At 41.9% G+C, this 25,737-nt stretch overlaps 1 protein-coding gene across 1 annotated transcript in view; it reads right to left on the bottom strand.

Annotated features, from left to right (window-relative positions):
- LOC311307056 (polyamine-transporting ATPase 13A3-like) overlaps positions 1–25,737 on the bottom strand; it is a 52,961-nt gene that overhangs the window by 9,778 nt on the left and 17,446 nt on the right. The window contains exons 7-32 of the mRNA XM_084435802.1: positions 25,502–25,585; positions 25,170–25,239; positions 20,496–20,630; positions 20,083–20,155; positions 19,033–19,164; positions 18,640–18,828; positions 18,319–18,476; positions 17,460–17,648; positions 16,811–16,872; positions 16,189–16,339; positions 15,620–15,739; positions 14,773–14,790; positions 14,524–14,677; positions 12,867–12,987; positions 10,500–10,624; positions 7,382–7,542; positions 5,977–6,105; positions 5,776–5,855; positions 5,494–5,536; positions 5,232–5,341; positions 4,025–4,121; positions 3,802–3,874; positions 3,442–3,619; positions 1,142–1,326; positions 811–899; positions 607–687 (exon numbers count right to left, since the gene is read on the bottom strand). Of these exons, the coding sequence (XP_084291928.1) occupies positions 607–687; positions 811–899; positions 1,142–1,326; positions 3,442–3,619; positions 3,802–3,874; positions 4,025–4,121; positions 5,232–5,341; positions 5,494–5,536; positions 5,776–5,855; positions 5,977–6,105; positions 7,382–7,542; positions 10,500–10,624; positions 12,867–12,987; positions 14,524–14,677; positions 14,773–14,790; positions 15,620–15,739; positions 16,189–16,339; positions 16,811–16,872; positions 17,460–17,648; positions 18,319–18,476; positions 18,640–18,828; positions 19,033–19,164; positions 20,083–20,155; positions 20,496–20,630; positions 25,170–25,239; positions 25,502–25,585 (3,007 nt within the window). The remainder of the gene's footprint in view (positions 1–606; positions 688–810; positions 900–1,141; positions 1,327–3,441; positions 3,620–3,801; positions 3,875–4,024; positions 4,122–5,231; positions 5,342–5,493; positions 5,537–5,775; positions 5,856–5,976; positions 6,106–7,381; positions 7,543–10,499; positions 10,625–12,866; positions 12,988–14,523; positions 14,678–14,772; positions 14,791–15,619; positions 15,740–16,188; positions 16,340–16,810; positions 16,873–17,459; positions 17,649–18,318; positions 18,477–18,639; positions 18,829–19,032; positions 19,165–20,082; positions 20,156–20,495; positions 20,631–25,169; positions 25,240–25,501; positions 25,586–25,737) is intronic.

The following is a 25,737-nucleotide window of genomic DNA, read 5'->3' as shown; positions in this document are numbered from 1 at the left end:
AGTAGGTAATGTTGACAATAATAATAATGTTTAGTAGACGGTTTTATTTCTAAAACCAAAGCGCTTAGGAACCAACAAGTGATGTTTTGTTTGTAAGTAATGTAGAATAGTTCATGGTAATAGAGTGGTGGCATGTTTGCAAAGTTTGGAGAACGTTTTCACGGTATGTTTCCCAGCTGTGTTAGTATAGCTCTGCCCATGTTAAATGTTGATTGGATTGGCGAGTAGCAATCAAGCAATTCATTTCCATCCAACCTCTGTGCCAAAATCTATGGGCTCACTGCTCAGAATTTCCACAGGTTTCAGAAGAAATTCTAACGGTTATTTTATGCAAATCAGATATATTGCATGAGCCTACTTACTCAGCTCTTGATTTCATGTTTTCAAGACTACTCTCACATTCAGGTCAATGTCACCGTCCAACTTCCTGACATACAACCTACAACATCTCCCAGTCCAAGACAGACTGCACCTACAGTATTGTCCTAACTGTGAAAAACGGATGCACACGCTGCACGGCAAAACACTGGACATTTAAAAAGACCTGCGGCAACTTTGTGTGCGTGAGAATGCTAGTGAGTCCATGTGTGTACGTGTGCGTCTTACCTCCACTGAGATAGACACAGCAGCATTGACAACGATGATGAAGAATAGTGTAATTCTCCATTCAAACGGTACACACACAATCTGGATGGGGAAAAGGAAAGATCCGAGTTTCACAGGATCCCTTTCAACCTTATGAAAGGTCATCACAAAAGACAACCCGTTAGGATAAGCTAACGTCTTGGGTCACGGCCGATGTCTACTCACCTCTAAGAAATCGTCGATAGCCGAGACAGGGTAGAACATGATGAGGAAGAGAAAGATGTACAGGCCTAAAGCAGACAGCACGAATGGCACTGTGGAGAGCAATACACGCATACGGTACAGAGAGCGCACACACACACACGCACGCACAGGGGCACACGCACGCACGCGCACACACACACAGACACGCAACTCACGCACACACGCACACACAAATATAGATCCAATGTTAGTCAATGTTAGTCATGAAAAACACTAGTACCAATTCTTAGGATTTTCAAATTGCAACCCCACCCAACAAATATTCGTTCCATATTACGAGAGGGTCGCTCACAGTTTTTATAGCTGGGCTGGCGAAAAGGCTTGCCCTTGGAAAAGACAATGGCTACGATGAGGTACTGGAAGGAGGAGACATAGAAGAGGCTGGTGTTCTCATAGTTCTTGATGTTGTGGTCGTCCCACTCCTCAGTGGAGTTGCGCTCCGAGGAGAAGTTGCTGAGAGGGTTGACGCTGCAGGCACTGGAAGGGAAAACCCACACAGAATGACAAACTTCTCCCACCTGGAGCACCATCTCTCCAACCACTGTTCACAGAAGCAGCCATGTTGTCACTGTCAGACACGCGCTGCTGACCCCGAGAGGTGAGGCGGTACAGAGCCATCTTCATCTTCCCCCTCTCACACCAACAACCTGGCTACAGAAGCCCCGGGAACGTTTAGATGTGGGAGTTCCAACTGTCGCGACCATTCGCTTTATTCACACAGCTGCCATATTGGTCAGTCTTACGTAATTGGTTGGGAGAATGCGGAAGCGCCCGTTGACTCCAATCTTAATAGTTCACTATAAAAACAGCACTTCAAGAACCAAAATAGTTAAAATAACAGGCCGAATACACTATCGGGATTACAAACTCATCATTACCAGACTTCGATTGTTTTTCACTGCCATAGTTTTCGCATTTGGAAATACATGGAAGTGAATGTGCCATAGTTAGCCGTCAGCTGCATTCATTTCCATGCATTTCCAAATGCTAAAACAACGGCAGTGAAAAACAATCGGAGTAACCCCGATAGTGTATTCAGCCTGTTTTTAAAGTGAACTTTTAACATTGGAGTCAACGGGCACTTCCGCATTCTCCCAACCAATTACATCAGACTTTCGCAGCTGTGTGAATAAAGCAAATGTTGTGAAAATCAATTACTTTCAAAATGTGAGTACTGTATATTCCCACATACCAAAGGAGAGACAATTGTGCCAATTGCAACACTTCACCTGTTTTTTATAGACTAGAGCAGGCATTCCCAAACTGTGAGGCGGGCCTCCCCTGGGGGGCCCCAAAGAAATTCAGGGGAGGCGCGGAGGGATGGTTAGAAAAAAAAGGAAAAATGTTTTTTATTTTAGAATTTTCTATGTTTTTTTATGAATGATACATGATTTTAAAGGTCTTTTTTTTTAATGGACAAATTTGGGGGGTTGGGGGGGGGCGCGGGTGTGTCACTGTTTTCAGAGGGGAGGCCCACATTGATGGAGTTTGGGAACCCATGGACTAGAGTCATGCAGGCAAAATTACAACAGTAGAGTCAAAGACTAGCGGTGGGGGAGAGGAGAGCTGATGGTTCATAGCTTCTGGTTCAGGGAACACAATTTTTTTTACTGCAAATGTTGGAAAAATCAAAGTCATGCAGAATAGGAGATGCAGCACAACTGCTTCTGCAACACAATGACCACAATGTGTTGCAGCCTTCCGCTGAAAATGACTGGACTTCCAGTGTAACGCAATGCAATCATGCAATCTGTGTGAACGAAGCGTAAGAATGCTGACTATGCAATGGCATTACACTATGTGCAAGGTCTTAGCAGTCGTTGAGAAAGATATTAGAGGAGGTGACCGTGTAAAAAGACGACTCCTACGTCAGACTTTCTGGATTATACAACTAAAAGCAACAAAATACCCAGGTCTCAATGATGATGGACTTTACACCTTTTTGTGATTTTTAATGACATAGACTTTCTTTTTTGTGAATTTCAGAATATATGGAATATATATATGGAATTATTGATGGTTATCATGATTTTGTAGACATTTGCTTGTAGTCATGAATAGAAAAAATGTGGTTACAGATTGAGTAATTGATGCATTTATTATGATGTATTACTTCCTTGTTTTTGACCAATAGGCTTACATGTTGATGGAAAACCATTCTCCCACCTCCTTAGTCTCAACAAAATATAGGTGTGTAAGTTACAGTACTCACGACCAGGACCCTTGTGAAGACCTACTACTGTATATGTCAGGTTGCAACGCGTTGGTCATTTTAAAAGTATATTACCATGTAAAATAAAGGCATTTTAAATTTTGCACAAACCCTAGTGTGCCTTGGATGAATTTTGAAGGAGACATTTTTAAACTTTTGGATTGAAACTATTTTACCTGAGCAGTGAACCCTTCACAAGATGGAACAAAAACTTCTACCAGAGTGTTAGGTTGGTACAGCCATTCGTCTTTGCATTGGCATTGATATTTCACTATCTTTTTAATAGATATTTTCACACATTTGTTGCATTATCAATGTTTTGAATAGCCGGTGTAGCAATACTGCTGTTTCTGAGCTGGCGTTGTGGCGGCGGTACTCACTCGGACTGCGGGTGCCAGACCTCGTACCACTGCTGGTGGCTGACCCAGACGAAGGCAATGGTCTGGAAGCCCAGGCAGATGAGGATCTGGGTCAGAACTGAGAAGAGCAGCGGTCCGGAGATTAGGCCTGAGGGAGGACGCCTGGACACCAGCTCCTTCCAGGCCGGGTTCAGACTCACTGGTGGAGGGGAGGGGAGGAGAGAGGGAGACAGGAGGGAGGGGGAGAGAGGGACATGAACCAGGGACATCGTCAGACAAGGAAAAAAACTACAATACCATACAGTACAGCTACGGTAGCAGCCAAAACCAATCTGCCTTTGGATGTCAACCTGTGGTTTCTTTCTCCATCAGTCTACTTACTGGTGAACACGATGAGGAGGATGATGGCGATGTCGATGAAGAGGAACTGGAAGTCTCCTAGGTTACTGAGGATCTGGTAGAACACAAGACGGCACAGGATAAAGGTAATCTGAGCAGAGAAGCCTTCCCTCAAAAGAGACCAGAGACTAGGCTGACGAGCGGGTAGAGGGGAGCAGAGTAGAACAGAGCTCGATACTTCACTGACCATTCAATCGCTACTTACAGAGTAGAGGAGGGTGACACTGATGTACTGGATGATGCTGTAGAGGGCCATGAACTTAAACACGCAGAAGGAGGTGATGAGTGCAGCGCGCCCCTCTCTGTGGACAGAAAACACGGAGTTAAGCTCACAGCTGACGACAGTAAGTATGTCAACACATACTATGAAGTCAGTCACCCCTAAAAAGAAAACCCCTCAATGGAGAAAAAGGATAACATTAAACCATAAAAAGTTTAGGAAGTTTTGTGAGAAGCGGAGGTACAATGACAATGGAGTTTAGAGAGGATGGCTTGCGTGTGACGCTATGAGTAAAGCCGAATGTACACTGTGCGATGAAACCCACGATTCTGAGGTCGTAAGGTGGTCGTGGGTTGTCGCAGACAATAATAGCTCATCGTTTGCAAAATCAAATTGATTGAATTAAACCTTGTTTTGAATAAAAGCTTGTTAGAAATGCAAATACATTATTTCCCTTTTTATCTTTCTTTTCAAAGGTGTCACTGTGTAGTTGTACTGTGTGATTATTCATAGAACTATTATTTTTATCATTCAAAGAGAGAGAAGTGTTTAATCTCTGTGCCGCTTTCCTGCTGACAAGCAACAGAAACAGTTGATTTCAAAAATACATGGAGAAATCCAGACTGCACAACATATTGCCACTGTTACACACCAATGAGAATTATGTAAACCATATTTACTATTCGGTGTTTTCTGACTAAACCAGAACTGTCATAGCCCAACTTTCTTGATGTGTGATGCTGTGTTGACACCGGGCGCGGCGAGAAAATTCGCACCGCCCAGTTCTCCCAATCTCGCCGTGGGATCAATGGGTCGCCGCGCGAATCCGCCGCAGAAAGTTCAAAAAATTGAACTTTTGCGAATGTCGCCGTGTGGCGAATCCTGGCCGCCGCGCCGCCGAGTTCTGCGATTTGCGCCGCCCGCCGCCCAGTTCGCGCGAATTGTATTGACTTTCTATGTAAACTCGCAGCGCCGCAGGAAAAATTTGCGCCCGGTGTGAACACAGCATGAGACACAGCACAACAGTGCACCAATCACACACAGGAGGGCGCCCCCGCCCTTGATAGAAGCGTTGTTTGAGTCTCAGATCAGGGATTTGTGCGTTCTGCACTACAACTTTGAGCGTTCACAAGAACGCACTAGAACATCAGACGGATATTCCACAAGTTCCTATTTCAAAGTTGGTGGTTACCTGATGAGGCTGGGGACACAGGATATGTTGGGGGTTCTGGAGGTGAAGGGAGAGGCCACTGAGGCCTCCAGCTCTGAGAGAGAGATGCCACCGTGGGCCCTCTTCAGTGCCTGGGAGGAGAGAGGACACAGAACGCACTCAGAGTCACACCACAACTTACAACTAGTCAAAAGGAAAACCATACCAAGACAAGGACTATCAGAAGTGTGCTTGTCCCTAGTCGCCTGATAAGAGAACGAGGAAAAGGAGAGTCTGTACTTACGCCACAATCGTTAGCTCCATCTCCACACATGCCTACAAAGTAACTGGAAGGGGAACAGGAAAATTAAAATCTGTAATCTGAACAACCTAACGGCGCTGCTTCACACAAAGAATGTCAGCATGCGCATCATTCGGTGAGTAAAAATTGGAAACAATCTCTTCATAATCAGCGAAAGCTGCTACAGTACACTGTACGTGTTAATTTCTTCGTTCACATTGTCGCCACCAGATCCAATTTAACGTGACGCATGGGGACACGTGCGTGTGTGTGTTTGTTACTCACTCTACACCCTGCAGCGCCTCAATGAGCTGGGTCTTCTGGTCGGGGGCCATTCGGGCAAACACTGTGCCGTGTAGCACAAGCTACAAGAGAACACAAACCATACCATATATATATATATATATATATACCATACCATATATTCACAATCTCTAATAACCATAACACTGGGTGTAAAAGTTATTTCTGCAACCCCAAACCTACTTTCTGTAGCAGGTCTTGAAAGTGTTCAGTGATGACTGCAAATGACTTGCCGCTCATGGCAAAATGGTACTTCTCCTGAGTCTTGGGCTCGTCTCTGTGACACTCATGCTCCAGGCTGATCTCCACTTCCTTTTTGGTCAGGAAGTAACCGAAAATGGTTTGCCCCGCAGGTGTAGGTGACAGGATGAAAAGGAGTGATGAAAGAAAACATGTATGTTAAGAACAATACAAATAATGGTACTAGGATAGTGATAACTATCTTTCAGTCAACTTTCTTTGACAAAACGTACAGTATGAGGCTGACACTTTTAAAACCTGTTAGACAGACAAGATTGGACAATTTTAGTGGCCTTGCCCTAAAGAATGTAAATGTTAAATGGACTTATATAGTGCTTTTAACCAGAGCGCTTTACAATGGCCTCTCATTCACCCATTCACACACGTTCACACACCAATTCCGGCAGCTGCCATGCAAGGTGCTAGCTTGCTCATTGGGAGTAATTTGGAGTTCAGTATCTTGCCCAAGGACACTTCGAAATGTCGTCAGGAGGAGCCGGGATTCGAACCGCCGACCCTACGATCATTGGATGACCCGCACTACCTCCTGAGCCACAGCCGCCCTGTGGTGGGACTGCCTGTTGCTAACTTTACTTGACGGCTGCTTCAACTTGCCAACAGGTTTCCACTTTAAACCACCAAAAGACCATCGTTGTTCCATCTTGATTAACAGCACATCATTCGAGTCCAGAAAACTCCTAGCCGGATCTCCACACTCCTTCAGTCCTGCCCAGTCACTCCTGGGAATGCTAAGGTTACGTTACGCCCCAACCTCCATTCTTGACTGAGATCTCTATGGGATTATCGTAAGGGGTGTAACAGCGCACCAAACCCACAATTCAGTACATATCTCTGTTTAAATCAGATATCTCTGTCTTCAAGAGCTTTATCGTTTACAGAAAGGATGCAGCGCAGGTGATAATACCCGATAGGTGGGCTGGGCTACCCGAGATGGCCAATCCTTTCTGCCTAAAGGCATTCATAAGAGTTTCCAGCAAATCGTGCAAGTATGATATCCTATAAGTTGGTTGAATGCAATGCGGTTTCCTCCAGAGAACTGAGGTTACTGACATAATCACATGTTCCGCAATATTGTCACTCATTTGGCTATTTTCTATATGGGACGTATAACCTGACATCAATATATTGGTCTAGGACTCTAAAACACATCCATTCCTACTGCTTGTGCTCACTGGCGGCTCTCTATCCAATTAAGAAAGGATCAGTGAAGCTACAGCAGAATCTTGAGCGTCTGAAATGGGTCAGTAGATGGTACTTGTCAGTCATCAAACACATCATGCGTGTGTTTGTGTGGGTAAATTATAATTAAACTAGAGCTACAGTCCACCTCCAGATGCTGGGTCTTGCTGGGCTTCTCAGCATAGCGCCAGGTGATCTTGGCTGTCTGTCCATCTCTCGGGGGCAGAGCATCGGCAATGATCACTCTGTCCTGGGGGGGGATCATACCACAGTCCCTGGCCACCGAAATGGCTGTCAGCATGTTGTCACCTGGGGGACAGGCGGAGAAAGAGAGTGAGAGAGAATGAGGTTAGAGGCTCAACAGAGAAGGTATTCTCCTGGACCGGACCGGACCCCCCCCCCACACACACACACACACACACACACACACACACCGGGTGACCTGCTGAACGACCGGTGTGCGTGACAGGCCCCTGCTTAGTGAGAGAGCCCGGCAAGGAGGACGCAATCTAATTGTGTGATTCAATTTACAGTGCTGCCAGCTTAGGAGCTAGAGAGAGCGGGTGTGAGGAAGCGGTGAACTTTGGAGCTTTCTGCCAGTCGAGCTGGTAGGCCTAGAACTTCATTAGTCCAGATTCCTGGAATGCCTCAACAAATCACAGAGGAATTAGGCTTGAGCCCCACAACACAAAAAACAAAAGCCTCCCAGTCATGATTTTGTTTCTCTAGTGAGGGCACGGCAACAGAGTCAGTGAGCAGGGTTTTCCCCATACAACGACTATAACTAATGAGCACCTAACCTTGATACTAACCTATGACAATCAACAAGCACCTACTAAACACCTCAAGCTCTAAACTGTGTGGATTTAGAAAGTAGACAGGCCCCTGGGTAGAATAGACTATACTTCTACTGAGACACAAAGCATAGTTGTTTTATCTAGAAAGCAAAATCTACTTGGCGATGGGAAAAATGAATAGTGGCCAGCGCCCCATAGTGGTAGGCTCTGGTACATGTGTGACAAACAGAAAGACGGACAGATGAACAAACTAACATACACAGGTCGATCTAAGGTGCCTTACACCCAATGTGTACATAAAGTAATAAACTCAGGCTAGATGGTATAATGTGGTAAATAATTAGCAAAGTTTAGATGGTATAATCTGGTAAATAACGCAATGCCAAAGAATTGTGGGAAGGTAGGGCTTTTGAGTCAAATTGACATTGTTTTGTCATACTCCATGACTGGGCTGACCTGGCCCGATCAGGGCAGGTGAGGAAAGGAGTCCACGGTTGGGCCTCTTGAAGAAGAGGACCAGACTGCCCAGATGCTTCTCTTGCCAGAGGGAACTTCATGCAGGTTTCTGTCTGTTCACCCATCCTGGCCCAGACCCAGTCTTATGAGCCTTCCTTTTTTGGGAAGTCAAGGTCTGATTAGCGTTTCCTGAGCACCAGAAAGATTAAGGTCACTCCAGCTCGTCCTCAGCCGAGAAATGAAAAGCAGGTCCGCTCACTCCGCCGAACAACTGTTCCCTCTGCTTGGATGCACAGCTGCCAAACTCATCCACAACCATCGTGTAGCACCCACCTGGGTGAAGCTCAGCTGCCAGTAGGCCCTAAAACAATCACCACATCAGGTACAACAACATCCTTTCTTTTTCTCAAAACAAAGTATCTTGATAGGAAGTGTTGAATGTAAATTTAGAATGCTAGTTACATGATACTGTACTTGTAGTACTATATTATTCATGTTTTTTTTAATGATTGTAGAGAATCATCCCTCTTCAAAGGCCAGTTGATGGACTGATGGACAAGTTTAGATCCACATATTAACAGCCCCGCTCACAAAGTGCGTGCCCAGTGGAAGAGGCCTTCATCCGCCACATCACATCCCAGTCTTGAGGGGATTCACCGGAATGGGGAGATGGATCCTGGGTTTCAAGCTAAGATGGTGAACTTTCATATGGCTAACATACACTATATTGCCAAAAGTATTCGCTCATCTGCCTTTACACGCATATGAACTTAAGTGACATCCCATTCTTAATCCATAGGGTTTGATATGATGTCGGCCCACCCTTTGCAGCTATAACAGCTTCAACCCTTTTGGGAAGGCTTTCCACAAGGTTTAGGAGTGTGCTTATGGGAATTTTTTTACCATTCTTCCAGAAGCGCATTTGTGAGGTCAGACACTGATGTTGGACGAGAAGGCCTGGCTCGCAGTCTCCGCTCTAATTCATCCCAAAGGTGTTCTATCGGGTTGAGGTCAGTATTCTGTGCAGGCCAGTCAAGTTCTTCCACACCAAACTCGCTCATTCATGTCTTTATGGACCTTGCTTTGTGCACTGGTGCGCAGTCATGTTGGAACAGGAAGGGGCCATCCCCAAACTGTTCCTACAAAGTTGGGAGCATGGAATTGTCCAGAATCACTTGGTATGCTGAAGCATTCAGAGTTCCTTTCACTGGAACTAAGGGGCCAAGGCCAGCTCCTGAAAAACAACCCCACACCATAATCCCCCCCTCCACCAAACTTCACACTTGGCACAATGAAGTCAGATAAGTACCGTTCTCCTGGCAACCGCCAAACCCAGACTCGTCCATCAGATTGCCAGATGGAGAAAGCGTGATTCGTCACTCGTGTCCAGTCCAGTGGCGGCGTGCTTTACACCACTGCATCCAATGCTTTGCATTGCACTTGGTGATGTATGGCTTGGATGCAGCTGCTCGGCCATGGAAACCCATTCCATGAAGCTCTCTATGCACTGTTTTTGAGCTAATCTGAAGGCCATATGAAGTTTGGAGGTCTGTAGTGATTGACTCTCCAGAAAGTTGGCGACCTCTGCACACTATGCACCTCAGCCTCCGCTGACCCGGCTCTGTCATCATGGGTGAGTGAATACTTTTGGCAATATAGTGCATGTTGTATAGTTTTTTTTGTATAAAAATTCAGATATAATCTGGCCACTGGTTTCAGGGATCGGGCCAATAACATTGAAAAGTCATTGAAAATTATCTTACTTGAGTGATTGAATAAGAACTTGAATAAGCTGCATTTATTTGTGCTATACAAATTAAGTTTAATAATTATTATTATTAGTGTCAAGCCCTGTTAAATAAGGAGGAAAGAAATGTTTGTTTGGGGTTGACAGCAGAGCATACAACTGCCCTTCGTCAACTATCACGCCTGTCGTTACCACATTAAACACTGAATGAGAAGTGCTTGTTACTGTCCAAGAAACTGAGCAGAGGAGTGAGTGTGTGGCCTCACCAGTGACCATGACGGAGCGGATGTTGGCTCTGCGGAGGTCCTCCAGTACGCCGGGGGTCTCGGCCTTCAGCTTGTTCTGCATGATGATCAGGCCCAGGAACTCCATATTGGCTTCAATGTGATCCCTGCCAATCCAAAACAGCATTAGGATCCTTTATTAGGGATCAGATCAAACCAATAAAGACAATATAGCCTAAAACTAATACAATACTAGCTTAATTACTCTCATTTTGCTTTCTAGGGACAAGCAACTTGTGAAAAAGCTCACCCCTGCACTAGTCTATTGAGAGTACCAAAACATCAAGATCCGTTTCCTGCATCCAAATATCAATCATTTCCATTTTAGATACTACTTTGATAGATTAAATACAGCACATTTAAATGCATCAGTCCAAGCCCTCTGTGTTCTTAAGTCAGATGGAGTATGCACATTTATAGAATTCACAATAGGCTTCCAGTTTGTAATAGGGGATCTCTAAGTTTCTTATTGAGTGAACAAAAATAAGTACATATGAACAACATGCATCCAGCACCATAGGTGGGAATAGGGCCTGAGATCAGAGCCCTGTTTCCAGTGCCTTTATTGTAGCAAACAGACTGTTAACAACAATGTATTGGACTCAAGCACCAGGGAAATATCCAGACCCTAACCCTATAGCCCGTAGTTGATAGAAGTGGCATGCTAGCTACCTGCAAGCCTTTGAGCTATTTCACATAAAACTAGAAAGGGTGCTCAGAGAGCACAGGCATCCGCCTATGAATTCATTTTGTTATTGTAACCAAGTTGAAAGGGTTAAACTCACTCCTCAGTATAAGTATCGCTCACTTGCATAATTACAGGGGGTCCTTGGGAAAGAGTTTAAAATATTTTTTAATGGTATTTTTGTTAAATATATCAAAAATATGTTTAAATAATATTGTATGAGCACATCATATTTAACAAAAATTGATCGTGTTTTAAAACGAACCAATACGCTAGGCTTATTCACACACATTCACAACTCTCATCTTAGTGGAGCTAACTCACTCATTCTTGAAACGTGATGATTCACAAATGATTCAAACAGATAGCAAATTTAAGTGTCATAGAAGCCATAAAATGTGTACAATTTTTACTTTTTGTGGTGTGAAAAAAGTGTGGGGAAAAAAGCTTGAAACCGGCCCATGTTAACATCATTAATGTTTAATGTGAAAGGACCGTCATAAATTCTTATAGGCCTACTAAACAGACATGTCAATAGGGCTTAGAGTTAAGGGGGGCATATGAACTGCATGAGGGGGCACAATTATTATTAACTATTTTTGATACGATACGCTACCGTCTTTGTGCAGCACTGACGCATACTAATTACACTGAGCTTCCTCGTTCTCCCTCTGACTGATAGTATGTTGAACTTTGTGCAACATATTATGCTGATGCCCGGAGAAAACGTTTCAAAATGTTGAAAAGGAGTTCTCACACATTGCAGTAGATGTCCTCAAAGTTATGGCAAGGGTAGGCCTATAAGCTGTGATAAATGTCAGCATGGCCTGGAGTGCACAGCTCAGCTCGACTCCCAACTGAAATCACACTTGCAGTAACCACTACATGGGCGTAACTTCCTTTTTCAGTACGGCCGTCAAACAAAAAATACACCATTGTTTCTTAATGTCTTTGTTCATAAGGAATCGGAAAAAAGCGAATAAATAAAATTGATATCTACAGTATCTACTGTATCTAAAGATGAATTGGTCAGGATTTGATCATGTTTGAGAAAACAGCAACATACATTACAGCTATTAGTGTAAAATAGACACACAGCAATGTAAAATATTAACATTTATTCAAAACGAAGCATCATTCCCTCAATTCCGCGGAGCAAAATAGTTCCCCTAACAAATGGGTTGCCAAGCAACAACAACAACTACAATGTATTGGATCAAATGGGAGGCGCATTCATACTGAAAATGGAATGATATGCGGTCCCAGGTGTGTGTTACAAAGTATTTTAACACGGCTTCCAGCCAATCAGAATCAAGAACCAGAACTAACCGTTGTATAATTTGATTTATCTAACTGTAATCATTGAGTTACCCAGTAAGGCCATGTGTGAATTTCAGTGCATCAACAGACCTACAGTACTGAAGATGTCAAAGTTGAGTATGCTGTAAAGCCTTGTTAGTGCAAAGTTCAAATTAAGAGTTGTGATCACAACTCATGTATTTATTTATTAGCTTTCATAACAGTTAATATAATAACATAATCTTTAAAAATTAGAGAGACAGAAATCTATTTGTTGAACTCTCACATATGTATGTATGAATGAATGAATGAATGAATGAATGAATGAATGAATGAATGCCTCTGAGATGAAGCATGTTGGGTACCTGTTGACATTCTGAACTTTGTGCCAGGTGAGTTTGGACTCGAGGCGGCGGTGGGCCAAGGCAATGACCCGGAAGCCCTGCTTGGTGAAGTCCTCCAGAACCTCCGAAAAGTTATCTGGAACTGGGCATGCAGTCACGCAGTCACGCACACACGCACACACACACACACACACACACACACACACACACACACAAGATATTTGGTCATTTTCACACAAACATGAAAATTGTCCTACTGGTGTGACTTCCCCGCAATTTCAACTTCAAAATGTAGCCTAATAAAAAAATTATTAAATTAATAGAAGCTCCCTAATCCATATTGTACCAGACAGGTGTCTTTTTGTGAGAATGGTGTGTCCCAAACTTATTCAAAAACATTTTAAACAGACCATTACTCAGGGAGTGTGCTCCTTTGACCATGAGGTGTATAATTTTTTATTTCAGGGTACTGGCTAGTACACTGTACTGCTAGTATACTGCTAGTGCACCGCTAGTATACTGCAGTTTTCATCACGACCAGAGGGGCCGCCAAAGTGTGAAGTTATTTCATGAAGCTTTAACTACAAAACATATCATATGATGTGACATTTGTCCTGTGGGTTGACATATTTACATTAGTTTTACCCTGAGATTTCCTGTTACACTGGAGAACAAAACTGGAACTCACAGCACATGATCTTATCTCTTAAATTTATTTTAGCAATATTTTTCAAATATCAAACAATTTTAAGTTAGTTTTTACTAATAAATAAGTAGCAACTATTCGTTACTACTTATTTTCCATTCTTTCATGTTTTCTGAGCTCTTACTAGCATCAATATGTTTAATGCACATTATTGTAGTACATTTAGATATTTTTTACTTTAGGATAAAATGGTGTTGATGCCAATTTTTAACATGATTATCACTGTGGAAATTGTGCTTAATGCAACAACACCTTCAAAGTGACAGTTCTGTCACCCGTAAACAGGAAGAGGTTCCCTATAAAGAGTGTGATCCTGACCCCTCTACCCATGTTATTGATTATCTGGATTATCACGTTGGTAAAACATGAAAACGTAAGCAATGAGTCAGTGAGTCAGTGAACACAAACGTAAAATTTGTAAAATTTCATTCTTTTGTAGTCACTTTAAAGCTGGGGTTACTGTCACACTGTCTTTACCAAGGTGAAAATGTTAACCAAATGGAAAAAATGAAACTTTCATATATTATAGATTCATTACACATGTAGCGAAATATTTCAAGGCTGATTGCCTCCATGCCACGCTCCACGTTGATGCAGTAATTTGTGCAAAAGGAGCCCCCACCAAGTTTTGAGTACCGGTATATAAATGAACATACTGAACATACTGTACAATTGATTAAAACAAAAAAGGCTTGAAATATTTCACTTTGTATAATGGATCTAGAATACATGAAGGTTTCACTGTTTGAATTAAATTATGAAAAATATTGGACTTTCACAATATTCTTATTTTCTGAGATGCACCTGTATATACGGCAGTAACTCACCTTCTGTAACTTTACTGTAACTCAATGCAAAGACAAAATTGTTCAGTTATTGCCCCATGAATCGACCGCAAATTGCTATGGACTGTATAGGTGTGTGTGTGTTTACAAAAATAAGAACATTTGCGGGAAACTAATTATATGTTACCCGAGTCCTTCTTGCAGAGGCTGGCCACCACCTCTGGCGCCCCCTTGAGGTAGGCATCCATGCGCCTCTCTCCCAGGAGCCGGGCCACCACGCTCATCCTCTGGAGGGCGGAGGAGAAGGGGAACTGGCGCACAATGCCGATCTCATAGGCCGACTGGGAACAGAGCACAGAGAAGACCTTTACACTTCCATCTGTTCTCTAAAACTCATTCAGAAAGAACACAAGAGAGAGATACAATAGACACTTACCGACAATTCATACAGCTCCTGAGAAAAGTGAGGGGGAAGAGAAAAGAGGATGTACAATCAGAAAATGCATCATGATCAAAATCCAAAGTTGTGTTGCCATATTTTAGGCACTAATAAAGCTGTGCAATAAAATCAATATATCAATACTTAAAAAAAAAAAAAAAAGTTTTAATTGCACAAGGAAAATATACAGAGCAGGATTGGGAATAGATAAAGATACATGTCTTGTCATATGAGGAAAAAGTAGCTGAAATTTCTCAAAGAGATCTGGAAAATGTTCGGACATGTAAATAATAGAGTTGCATTAATACCACTTCTTTCATACAGATCCCTGTAGCCTACCAAGTACTGATTCCAAGTACTTCAGTATAATGTTATAAAGTATGCTAACCTAACCCTTAGTTCACCTTCAGTAAATAATGCTAACATAAGCAGTCAATCTACAGGTAAGCCTAAACTTCATAACACTTAAGCTCGCAGTACAGGTGTGCACAACAGATTTCAGACTGGCATTGATGGATATTAACTTTTTAAATTTTGTTTTGTTGTGCATCTTTAAAAGTGTTGGTTGGCACTGAAAAATAAAAATGCTTTATATATGACATTTTGGTGCACCCCTATGAAGTAAGGTCTGTATTCAATTCTATTTTATACAGGCAGAATTTAAGCATTTTCAAAATATCAAATAAAAAAATATATAAAAAAAATAAAATAAAAAAGCATTTAATCCAAATATCATCAACTGAAACAAGCGTGACTGTACGTCTCTTTATGACTGAGAAGTGATTTCAGAGCTAAAGTACGGTTGTGTCCACTTTCAGGAGGAAAAGGGCATACTGGAACATACCATGTCCTGCTCTGGGGAGGCTGCGGGCTCGGGGGGCAGCAGCTGCTTGGGGGGTCGCACCACAGTGGGCATGATGCGGTTATGAAGTGAGGTCTCCTCCTCTGTAGCTTCCTCCAGGATCTAAAGCATAGCGACATGGAGAGATAGTGGAATAGAGGAGAGACTGAGGTGGAGTTCAGGGCCTGATTTATCTATCGTGCATAAACCATGCGTGGGGTCATTTCCATGGAAAGTGTGAGACAAATCTACGCACAGCAATGACACAGCCTGTTAAATAGTTGACCACTACAAACATTAAACATTTTGTTTTCTAGAATAGTTTCTACGTAATATTGATTAAAAAAAAAAAAAGGCCCCAGAAAAGGGTAGACACTCAAAAACACACTATAGCTCCAGACCATGATCTTCTATGCTATACCTAACCTGTATCATATTCCAAGCAGGTATACATTTCTGTATAAAATAATTGACCCCTGACTTTCAGGGATTCCAGAAGGAGGGGAGCAGAGACCCAGGGGCCTGGGGGCACAAAGGGAGGGGTGAGGTCGTCCACGGGTACAGTCACTCACCCAGCCTGTGGCCTCAAACATCTTCAGGTCTAGCGGGTCCCCAGAGAGCTGTCCCTCGATCTTGGTGAGGGAGTGGCAGGTGGCCATGCAGGCCACGAACTGGGACTTGACCAGGCTCTCCTTGTATGTGTTCTCCTCTGAAATATGGAAACTGGAAGAGAGGTAGAGCAGAGCCAGAGGGTTTAAAAAAAAAAAAAAAAAAAAAAGAAGAAAAAAAGGAAGAAAAAAAAAGAAGAAAAAAAATATTTTAAGGCTACATGTCACTTGTTTTAAGTTTAGCAAAGCTAGAGCAAAACATGGCAACGACATGGACATATGCCACTACAGGACAAAGAATTACACAACAGACAGTTGGCAAGATGACCACAGAAAGAACTGCGCTATTTTAGTGTTGACATGTTCGACTAATAATCAGCCATGATCTTGGATGACAAGTAAAGGAGTGGTAAGTACTGAGATCTCATATATGTACTGGCACATTCTTGTGAGGCTCAGATGGAGAAAGCAGATATGGTGGTATGTTGTTCATCTGATGAGGATAAAGATAACTAGTGGATGATGATTTGATCAGTATGACTAGGAGCTCATTAGTTATAACTTTAATGATTATGATTCCTCTCACCTGCCATTCTCAACTCTCTGGACCCCCCACAGGTCTAGTCCGTCCTCTGTCAGCGTGCCCGTCTGACCGGATAGAAGAACAGTATTTAACACCACTAGATTATTACAATGACACTTGAGTGCATACTGTATATACAGTACTGTGCAGTCTTAGGCCCCCTAAGAAGAATTGTTTAAAGGTATTAATCTGGATAGTTTACTTACATAAAAACACTATATAAAATTACAGTCAATACAAATAAACAATAATAATACTACTAGTACTACTACTAATAATAGTAACATCTGTCATTCTGCAAAAAGCTTGGGAAGCATTAACCACAGGACTACTGTACAGTACCAAAGCAATTTTGTGTTCTACTGTAAGGGACGCGACACAAAATACCAACTTCCTGAAAAACCTGAAATTCATATTGTGGTCCATGATTCAATGAAGTTTATTTTTATTTTATTAATTCACAGAGTGCCTCAGATTCTCTTCAGACTGCCAAACTACACCATGGACAATTACTGTTGTTTTTTTAAATTATTTTTATTATATATTTATATTTTATATATATATATATAGAGAGAGAGAGAGAGAGAGAGAGAGAGAGAGAGAGAGAGAGAGAGAGAGAGAGAGAGTGTGAATATACAGTATATGTCCCTACCTTGTCAAAGCAGACCAGGTTGAGCTGGCCACAGATGTTGATCCTCTGGGGACTGATGCAGAAGATGCCGATGCGTTTGAGGCGGCGCTGGGCGTAGACGATGCCTGCCGTCATGGCAGCGGGAAGCGCTGGGGGCACAGTGATGGTGATGATGTCCAGGGACTCTATGATGATGGTCTTAGCTGGCACCTAGGGAACAGTGAAAAACAATGTTGATTTACATCTTAACAATAGATTTGCTTTTGATGCTTGGTACCCATTAAAGCAGGGGTACGTTCAAATTCAGCTTACATGGAAAAGGTTCACGAACGTTTGCAAACTGTTTTAACCCTTTGAATACAACCTTCTCGCCTGCAAAAATGTAAAAATATCTTTAAAAAATAAATAAATACATATATATACACTGTATATAATCTTTTTAAAAATCCAACACTACTGAAAGCTGAGAAACTGTGCTTTCTAGTAATATAGGAAAAATCCAATTAATATTTGGAATGTTGGCACTGTACTCACTGTACTAAAAGGGTTTAACTTTTTTTCAATAAGCTTTGTGTTCGCCACAAACCTTTGCAAACATAAGCGAATGGTCTGACACGGTGAACAAAAACAGATGCTGGACTGAGGGAAATGTAATTGTATGATAGAATGAATGAATTGAATACCAGAAGCCCTTTTACTTCTAACTAACATTAAATTTGGTTGTACTAACGGGACTACATCCAAAATATATCATCCAGAAAATCATTGTTGACCATAGAAGGACTATCCGTTCAAATTTAACCGTTCAAAGAAAACACGAATGTCTGCCTGTTGGCTGAATTTGAACACAGCACAGGTTTTCTGTACAGGGGTGCTGTACCTTGTGCATGATGCTGTGGACTATGGAGTAGATGAAGCCGATGCCAGCCACGGCCACCAGGCAAAGCAGGAAGAGGTAGGCGTCGCGGTACAGCTTGAAGTCTGTGGGCTTGGGGTAGAGGATGGAGCGCACCAGCTGGCCCTTGGCCGTACTGAAGCCTGGTCATCGGATATCGGAAAGCGACAGAGAGAAGGGGTGGAAGAGAAGAGAGGAAAAGGAGAGGGAGGATAAGGGAGAGAGGATTCGAGACAAGTTAAAAAAAAAAACAGGACACAAGAGGTACGCAGTACGGCAGAAGAATCCCACACGCAAACGCGGCACCTGTGCGGACCACCACAGCCTTGACCAGCTCCCCGGAGTAGAAGCGGGTCTGGATGACGTGGGTGCCACAGAAGAGGGTGTGCCTCTTGTGGTCCTCGGTGCTGTATGGTTCGTCGTCCGTCCCCTCCTTCCCCTCCTGGGCCTGGCACAGGTTGGGCAGGTTGGTCTTGGTGACAGGCACACTCTCACCTGGAAAGGAGAAAGAGGTGTATGTTTACACGTTTGGAGGATTTCCATTGACAATGAAAGGTGACGACAGGTGAAGAACAGTGACAAAGAACGGGAGATGGAGAGAGAGATGGAGAGAAAGAGAGGAAACAACGGAGGTCAAACAAAATAAGTGAACCATGAGACTGGATGAGTGATGGGGATCTGACGGACGAGGAGACTCACCTGTGAGCATGCTCTCGTTGACGATGCAGGTGCCGCTCACCAGCACGGCGTCACAGGGCATGATGGTGCCATTGCTGGGGATGACCATGACGTCACCGGGCACTAGGTCCGTGGACATGGCCTCCTCGATCTCTGTCGACGGGCAAGCCGTGGGGGGGAGGGGAGAAGGAGTGGGAAATGAATGGAATGAAGGAGAAGTGAGGGAGGGAGAGAAGGAGAAAGGAAGGGTGAGAAGGAGACAGTTGAGGGAGGGAGGGGTGGAATGGGTTTCGGTGCATCAGAGCAAGCCCCAGTCTTGTTCAGTACATAAGTGTACATAAGTCACAATCACACAACACTTATATAGGGGAATAGAGGAAAATAAAAAGCAATGACCATGAGGTTTTGGATTTATTTTCCTTCCAATACATATTTGCAAAACGATCCCACTGGTCCAAATACCAAATAACTTTATTGGCCAATGGGGTCATTTGTTAGAAATAGGGTTGCAAATTTCAAGGAATTTCATTAATCGATAAATGTTAACCTTAACAAACAATAGTCGATTAATTGATAAGAACGTCCCGTGCCGGACTGCGCTTTGCTCGCTTCATTGTTTTGTCTTCTTCCGCTGTGTTGTTGAAATTTCCCGGTATCCTAATTAGCCTTCACTACATGGCGGGGCACCCTCATGTGCAGTCAGGCCTTAAATCATGATTACATTTCACCCTGTTGAAAACGTTCTTTGCCCCCCAAAAAAGTTCTGTTCCATTAACAAGCAATTCATCGAGTAACCAAATCTTACTCAAGTAAATTCTTATTGGCAATTAATCGATAGTCGCTTAACTATTAACATCCCTAGTTAGAAAACAAGAGCATTTGTTCTCAAATAATATAACATTGAACAAGTTTGCAAGTTCAGTCTGAGAGCTTTATGGGAAACAAACTAGCAATAAAACTTGAATACTAGCATACCGGACACTGAATAGCAACATGTACTGTAGAAAACAGTTGAGGTCAGCACAATAAAGACATAGGTAGTGTAATTTAAATGTGTTTTAACTGACTAACCATTGTTGGCTCTGCAGATGGAGACTCTGACAATACTGTGAGTTGCCACCATGTCATGAAGCATGACATATTGCTGGAAGAGGGACAAAGGAAAGAGGAGAGGTTCAGCAAATGAACAAGTGAACAAAAACAATACACACGTCTTATGATGCATCGACAAACTTCAAACAGGTTGAAGATTTTCCCATAAAGTTCCAGAGACCCCTCCCTCTCATGAACCCATGAACCCAAAGTTAGCAGACAATACAGAGATGGGCCTTTCATGTAAGCCTGAATGGGTCGGGATTAGACTTGGTGCGTGTGTGTGTCTGTGTGTGTGTGTGTGTGTGTGTCTGTCTGTCTGTGTATGTGTGTGTGTGTTACACATGGTTAATTCCCGGCTCAGGCATGGCCCAGGGCCAGGTCTTACAAACCTTTTTGATGGTGTACAGAGAGGTAGCAATAGATATGACGGACATGAAGACGATGGCAACAGCATAGTAGTAGTACTCATCTGCACTCCACAGAATCACACTGAAGAGCTGGAAGATGTAGAAAGGGTTGAGGACCTGTACGGAGAAGAGGGTCAGAAAGGAGAAGAAGGAGAGTGAAAGAGTGGTGGAGAGGAGGAAGATGAAACAGTTGATAGAGGGGAGAGTTAGGTCATTTTTATATGTGTTCACATACTGTAGACAAAACATCAAAGTTTAAATGGCATGAATGTTAAATAGCCTTTCATTTTGGAACTTACAATTATGAACATTCTATGTTTTCAAATCAAAAATCCCAAAAGAGAGAGAAAGAGGTCAGAGAGAGAGAAAGGGAAAAAAAGAGCAGAGGGGACGTGGGGAGGACAAGGCTGTTTGTATTGCTATTGTTGGCTCTATTCACTCACAGTGCACCCAATAGACCACTACAGACTAGCAGAACACTAAAATGGCCTAGTCACTAAAATCTCAAGTCTCAGCTTGCATTCAAAAGAACATTCCCATTAAGATGTCAAGCGTGACATTTTTTGGAAGTCTGTCTTGCTTTCTTTATGATCTCAGTGAAATAAATGTAGCTAGATATTGTTCTATTTAATGCAAAAAATATTAATTAAAGTACAAATATATATTTTTTAAATGTTTAAGAGTTGTGAAAAGCTCAAAAAGACAGGAAATTCAAATTGACACTAGGGGCCATATTCACAAATCATGTGCTAAAAGTTGCTCCTAAATGGGCAATTATAGCACTAAATTAGCTCATAAACCTAGGAGTATTTAGGAGTAGTGGGGAGGACTTTTAGGAGTTAAAATAATTCCTAAAGAAAGGAAAATTACTGCGGCAGGTAATGCATGTCGTAATCGGTGAGATGTTAGATGTTTAGCAACCAAGAGTTGGTAAGGACGTACGTACGGTGTCAATCAGGACATTTTGTTTACTGTGGAACTTCCAAAAAAACAAAGCAACACCATAACACCACAGATAAAAGTGGTGGCATTATGGTGCTATTAGCCACAGGGACAATGCATGCAGTGGGGATGATTTTGGACTGTCACAGCCAGTAGTCAGCAGTCATAGACTTGCATAACCAGACCTATCTCCACACTTTGTTTACGCTGTGTCAGCACTGGAGAAAGGTCTGGCTGCAATCATTACCATTCGAAGATAGAGGGGGGAGGAAAACGCTGTATATCTTTAAACCAATCACAGTCGTCTTGGGCGGAGCGGTTGCTACTGTAGGTTGCTGTTGTTTCATGAAGGGGGCTAGCCTCTCCTTTTAAAAGTGTAACACGCAGATAGCAGAAGGGGAGAAGTCTGGATGGAATCTGATTGGCCGGGAGAATTTCCTGTTGACACTGATTGGGCAGTAATAAACCCAATGATAAGGCTCATCTCCAAAACCTACATCCGGTGAGTCAGACTAGCGTCATAACCCAAACTATCCATACCCTCCCCAGTCCCCAAAATAGTACCAGCGATTCATTTATTTTTCCACTTGACTATTAACTTGAGTCTTCCATGGAAGAAAATGTGTCCCCTTTTCAAATATTCTATGATTATAATATGGGTAAAAAGTAGACTAAGGTATAGGTGAATTATGTTAAAACAATGTTACTATAATGTCACCATGTGATTTTAAATGGTCCTATAATCGCAACTAACCTACATTGTTTAAACTCCATTCCAGCCAATTTGTATTTCTCTTTGTGATGAATTCACCAACACACAAGGCAGGCACCCCCCACATCTACAGTGTACCTCTCACAGTAATAATCAATCAATCCTGATTGATTATGATGCACCAGTAAGTACTGTAGCAACAACCCTGCCCTTCCTTAGCTAAAATGTTCAAGCCATTCCTTAGTAAAAGTTGGTCTGGGCAGCTTCATGAATTGGGGAAACTTTTATCTAGGATTTTTTGGAATGCACTTACTGTATATACAGTAGCGCCTTTCTACCTTAATGGACAATGTGCTTTACAATGAAGGCCTCTCATTCACCCATTCACACATACATTTACACACCAATGGCGGCAAGCTGCCATGCAAGCCTCTATCCTGCTCATTGGGAGCAGTTTGGGGTTCAGTGTCTTGCTCAAGGACACTTCGACATGTGGAGCAGCCGGGAATCAAACCGCCGACCTTGCGGTCATTGGACGACTTGCTCTACCTCCTGAGCCACAGCCGCCCACAGTGAAAATTTCAATAAATTCTCTAAGATTCTTTGTGAATCTCTTACTGTAATTTGACCTTTGCAGTTGCAAAGTTCTCCTGCATACTCAGCTTTGACACTTTCTTTAGTACTGTAGCTCTGTTGGTCTACTGTACTTTACCCATTTTCCTCATTGAATAACTCAATGATTACAGTAGGATCAAATTTTAGCATGGCAGTTGTCATTTTCTTCTTCTTAAAGGGATGGGCTGGAAATGGAGAAATGCAACTTACTGTAAATGTAGACAGGCTACTCAGTGATTTGGACAGCAAATAGTTCAGGAGACCAACATGATAGTTAAGATTGGAACGTATTCTACTTGTTTAAAATGGGCTATATTGTCACCATACATGTACATGATCTGTTCACAAAGACATTCACAAATGGAGAAATGGATATGGATTGACAAAATACGTGCAAGCAAGGGGTTAAATTATTTTCTTAAAGAATCAATGGATTTAACTTTAATCAATGAACTTATTTAAATGACGATTGACCATTAAATATTGAGTATCAGTGAAAAATACAGTTGAAAAGGTTGAAATAGAATGTTCAGTCTACTTGAAAAACCAGGTAGGTCAGAAATCCTGACGATCATGACAAAACAGAGGGATATAGTGTTAAACATGTCTTTGTTTGTCATAATTTGTTACAAATAGCTCAAAATATGTTTTTTTTTATTCACTTTCACCAGAATCTCTCAATTCTGTGCTATTGTGTTTATGTCTAAAATCACATTTTATGTCTAGATTCCACAATTCCATCATATGGCCAAAAGTGTCAAAGCTGAGTATGCTGAAGAACCTTGGTATCGCAGAGGACAAATTAAGAGTTTGGATGCTTGTTTGACTTTCTTACAGCATGTTTTTGAGTTTTTTTTACAACTCAATATTTAATTTTATATATATATTTATTTTTAAATTAAAATGTCATTCCAATAATTGATATGAAATGATGTAAGGCTAACCTACATTCTGATGATCCTGCTACCATAAAATACACCAACACGTTTAAAGCTAATCTGCAGAATATACTGTTATTTATTGCTCTATAAATGTTCTTAGCCGGTAGACAAACATACTCCAGGAGCTTGCTCGATAGCCTCGTTGAGAGGGGTCAGGGAAGAATTTTTACAGCTCACTTATCTGGCCCCTGGGTGATTACTGTTTTTTTGCTTCCCTCTGGAATATGTAGGGGTGGGATGTCTGCCCACCTCCCTTGTTCTCTGTAAAGCGCATTGTGTTGCCTCTGGGTATGAAATGCGCTATACAAATAAAGCTTTGATTGATTGATTGAATATGCAGACTTTGGCTAATGTTTACTGAATGAGGCTGGTGCTGTAGTGTGTATATTGTTTTTGTTGTGGTGCATTCTAGTTGTATTCTGTGGGTGTTACATTTTTAGCGGAAATTCTGTAGGTGTTAAAGTTTCGTATGGAAATATGTTGAAATGGCTGAGAACAAAGCTATCGAAATTGTCAGATTTGCACTACCGATTACAATCAGCATTTTCATAATCTGTAAAAAAAAAAAAAAAAAATGTGGAAAATATTTAGCACTACTTGGAGACCAAATTGCCAGTTGCTGTCAGTCTAGTTAGCTGGGTAAGTGACGAGCAATAAGCCCAATAGGGGTGGGACAACTGACGTGGAGGTTCTTATGATTGGTTTGCGAAATTATGTGCGTAAAAAAATCTGATCATAACCACCATGCCCAATGCAACCCCACTATTAAGAACATTTAAAAAACGTAAATGACAATATTTTGAATTTGGATTGAAACAAATTTCTAATAATTTTAGAGGCTTACTAATAGGGATGTAACGATAACCGGGATAATGATAAACCATTATAAAATTTGATAAAATTTATTGCGATAAAATTATCATTAAAACCATGTTTGATTTCTACGCTCGGAAAAACTCACAGTAAATACTGTCCAGCATCAACCAATGTTAGCAACCATCTCCAAGACACTATTTTAATGTTTATGCAAACAAAAAGTGCATAGTGCTGCTAACTTTATTTGTGGTTTTCAATATAAAACTTGTTGAAATGATTTCAGTGTGTATCAGTAGTTTTTGAACATTTTCAGCACATTTTAACAATACTGTGATAATACTGTTAACCGTTATAATTTTGGTCACTATAATCAGGATATGACATTTTCATACTGTTACATCTCTACTTGCTTTTGTGTACCGACCCTAAATTACATAGAAGGATAATGTGGATATTGTGCATGTGAAACTACAAATAAAGTGTTAATTTTTTTCCTGTATAGAAAAACCTTTTTTTAACACAATACAGATTGTGTCATTGTTTCTCATTAGGATTACTTTCATTCTAATTCCATTTCATTCTAAGATGGCCTAGAATGTCTTAGGAGTCCAAATTAGAGACCATCCCTACCTCTTTGATTAGCAGCTTGAAAACTGAAGGCACTTTCACTGCAATTTCATTCACTCCAAAAAACAGTCTCCTGTCAGGTGAAAACAAGAACAAAGGTTGTAGTTTTACAGTGCTCAAGTTGGAATATCAGTGCCTCTGACCTGCTCTTTGAAGGTACTGTATCTTGCTCACACACCACACACACACGAATAAAAAGTGACAGTAATTAAGGCTTGTGAGACAGACAATTCTCCACTAAGTAGTTCAGTGTGGCAGGTCACAAACTCTGGACAAGCGTATGCGCACACACACACACACACTGTGCTGTCAACATGTGGATTAGGTAGAGTTACCGGTATTCCTGTTGGTTCCGGGTCAGCCCATTGCTATGCTCTGTGTGTATGGTGGAGCAGCTTACTTCCAGATCCTCCAGGCCCCTATGGTGAATGTGTTTGTATCGATGGGTAGCAATGGGGAGGCAAAACTCACTGTAAGTAGACATTCTTGGAACATGATGGATTAATAGGAGTTCTCAGGTGAATGCACTTAGGGTTATACATGTACTAGTGTTATACTAGTGTTTTAAAAG

Source organism: Borostomias antarcticus, assembly GCF_949987555.1.
Source record: "Borostomias antarcticus genome assembly, chromosome: 3".
In the NCBI taxonomy this organism is placed as follows: domain Eukaryota; kingdom Metazoa; phylum Chordata; class Actinopteri; order Stomiiformes; family Stomiidae; genus Borostomias; species Borostomias antarcticus.
The sequence above is the reverse complement of the archived record's forward strand: the minus strand, read 5'-3'. Positions and strand labels throughout refer to the sequence as shown.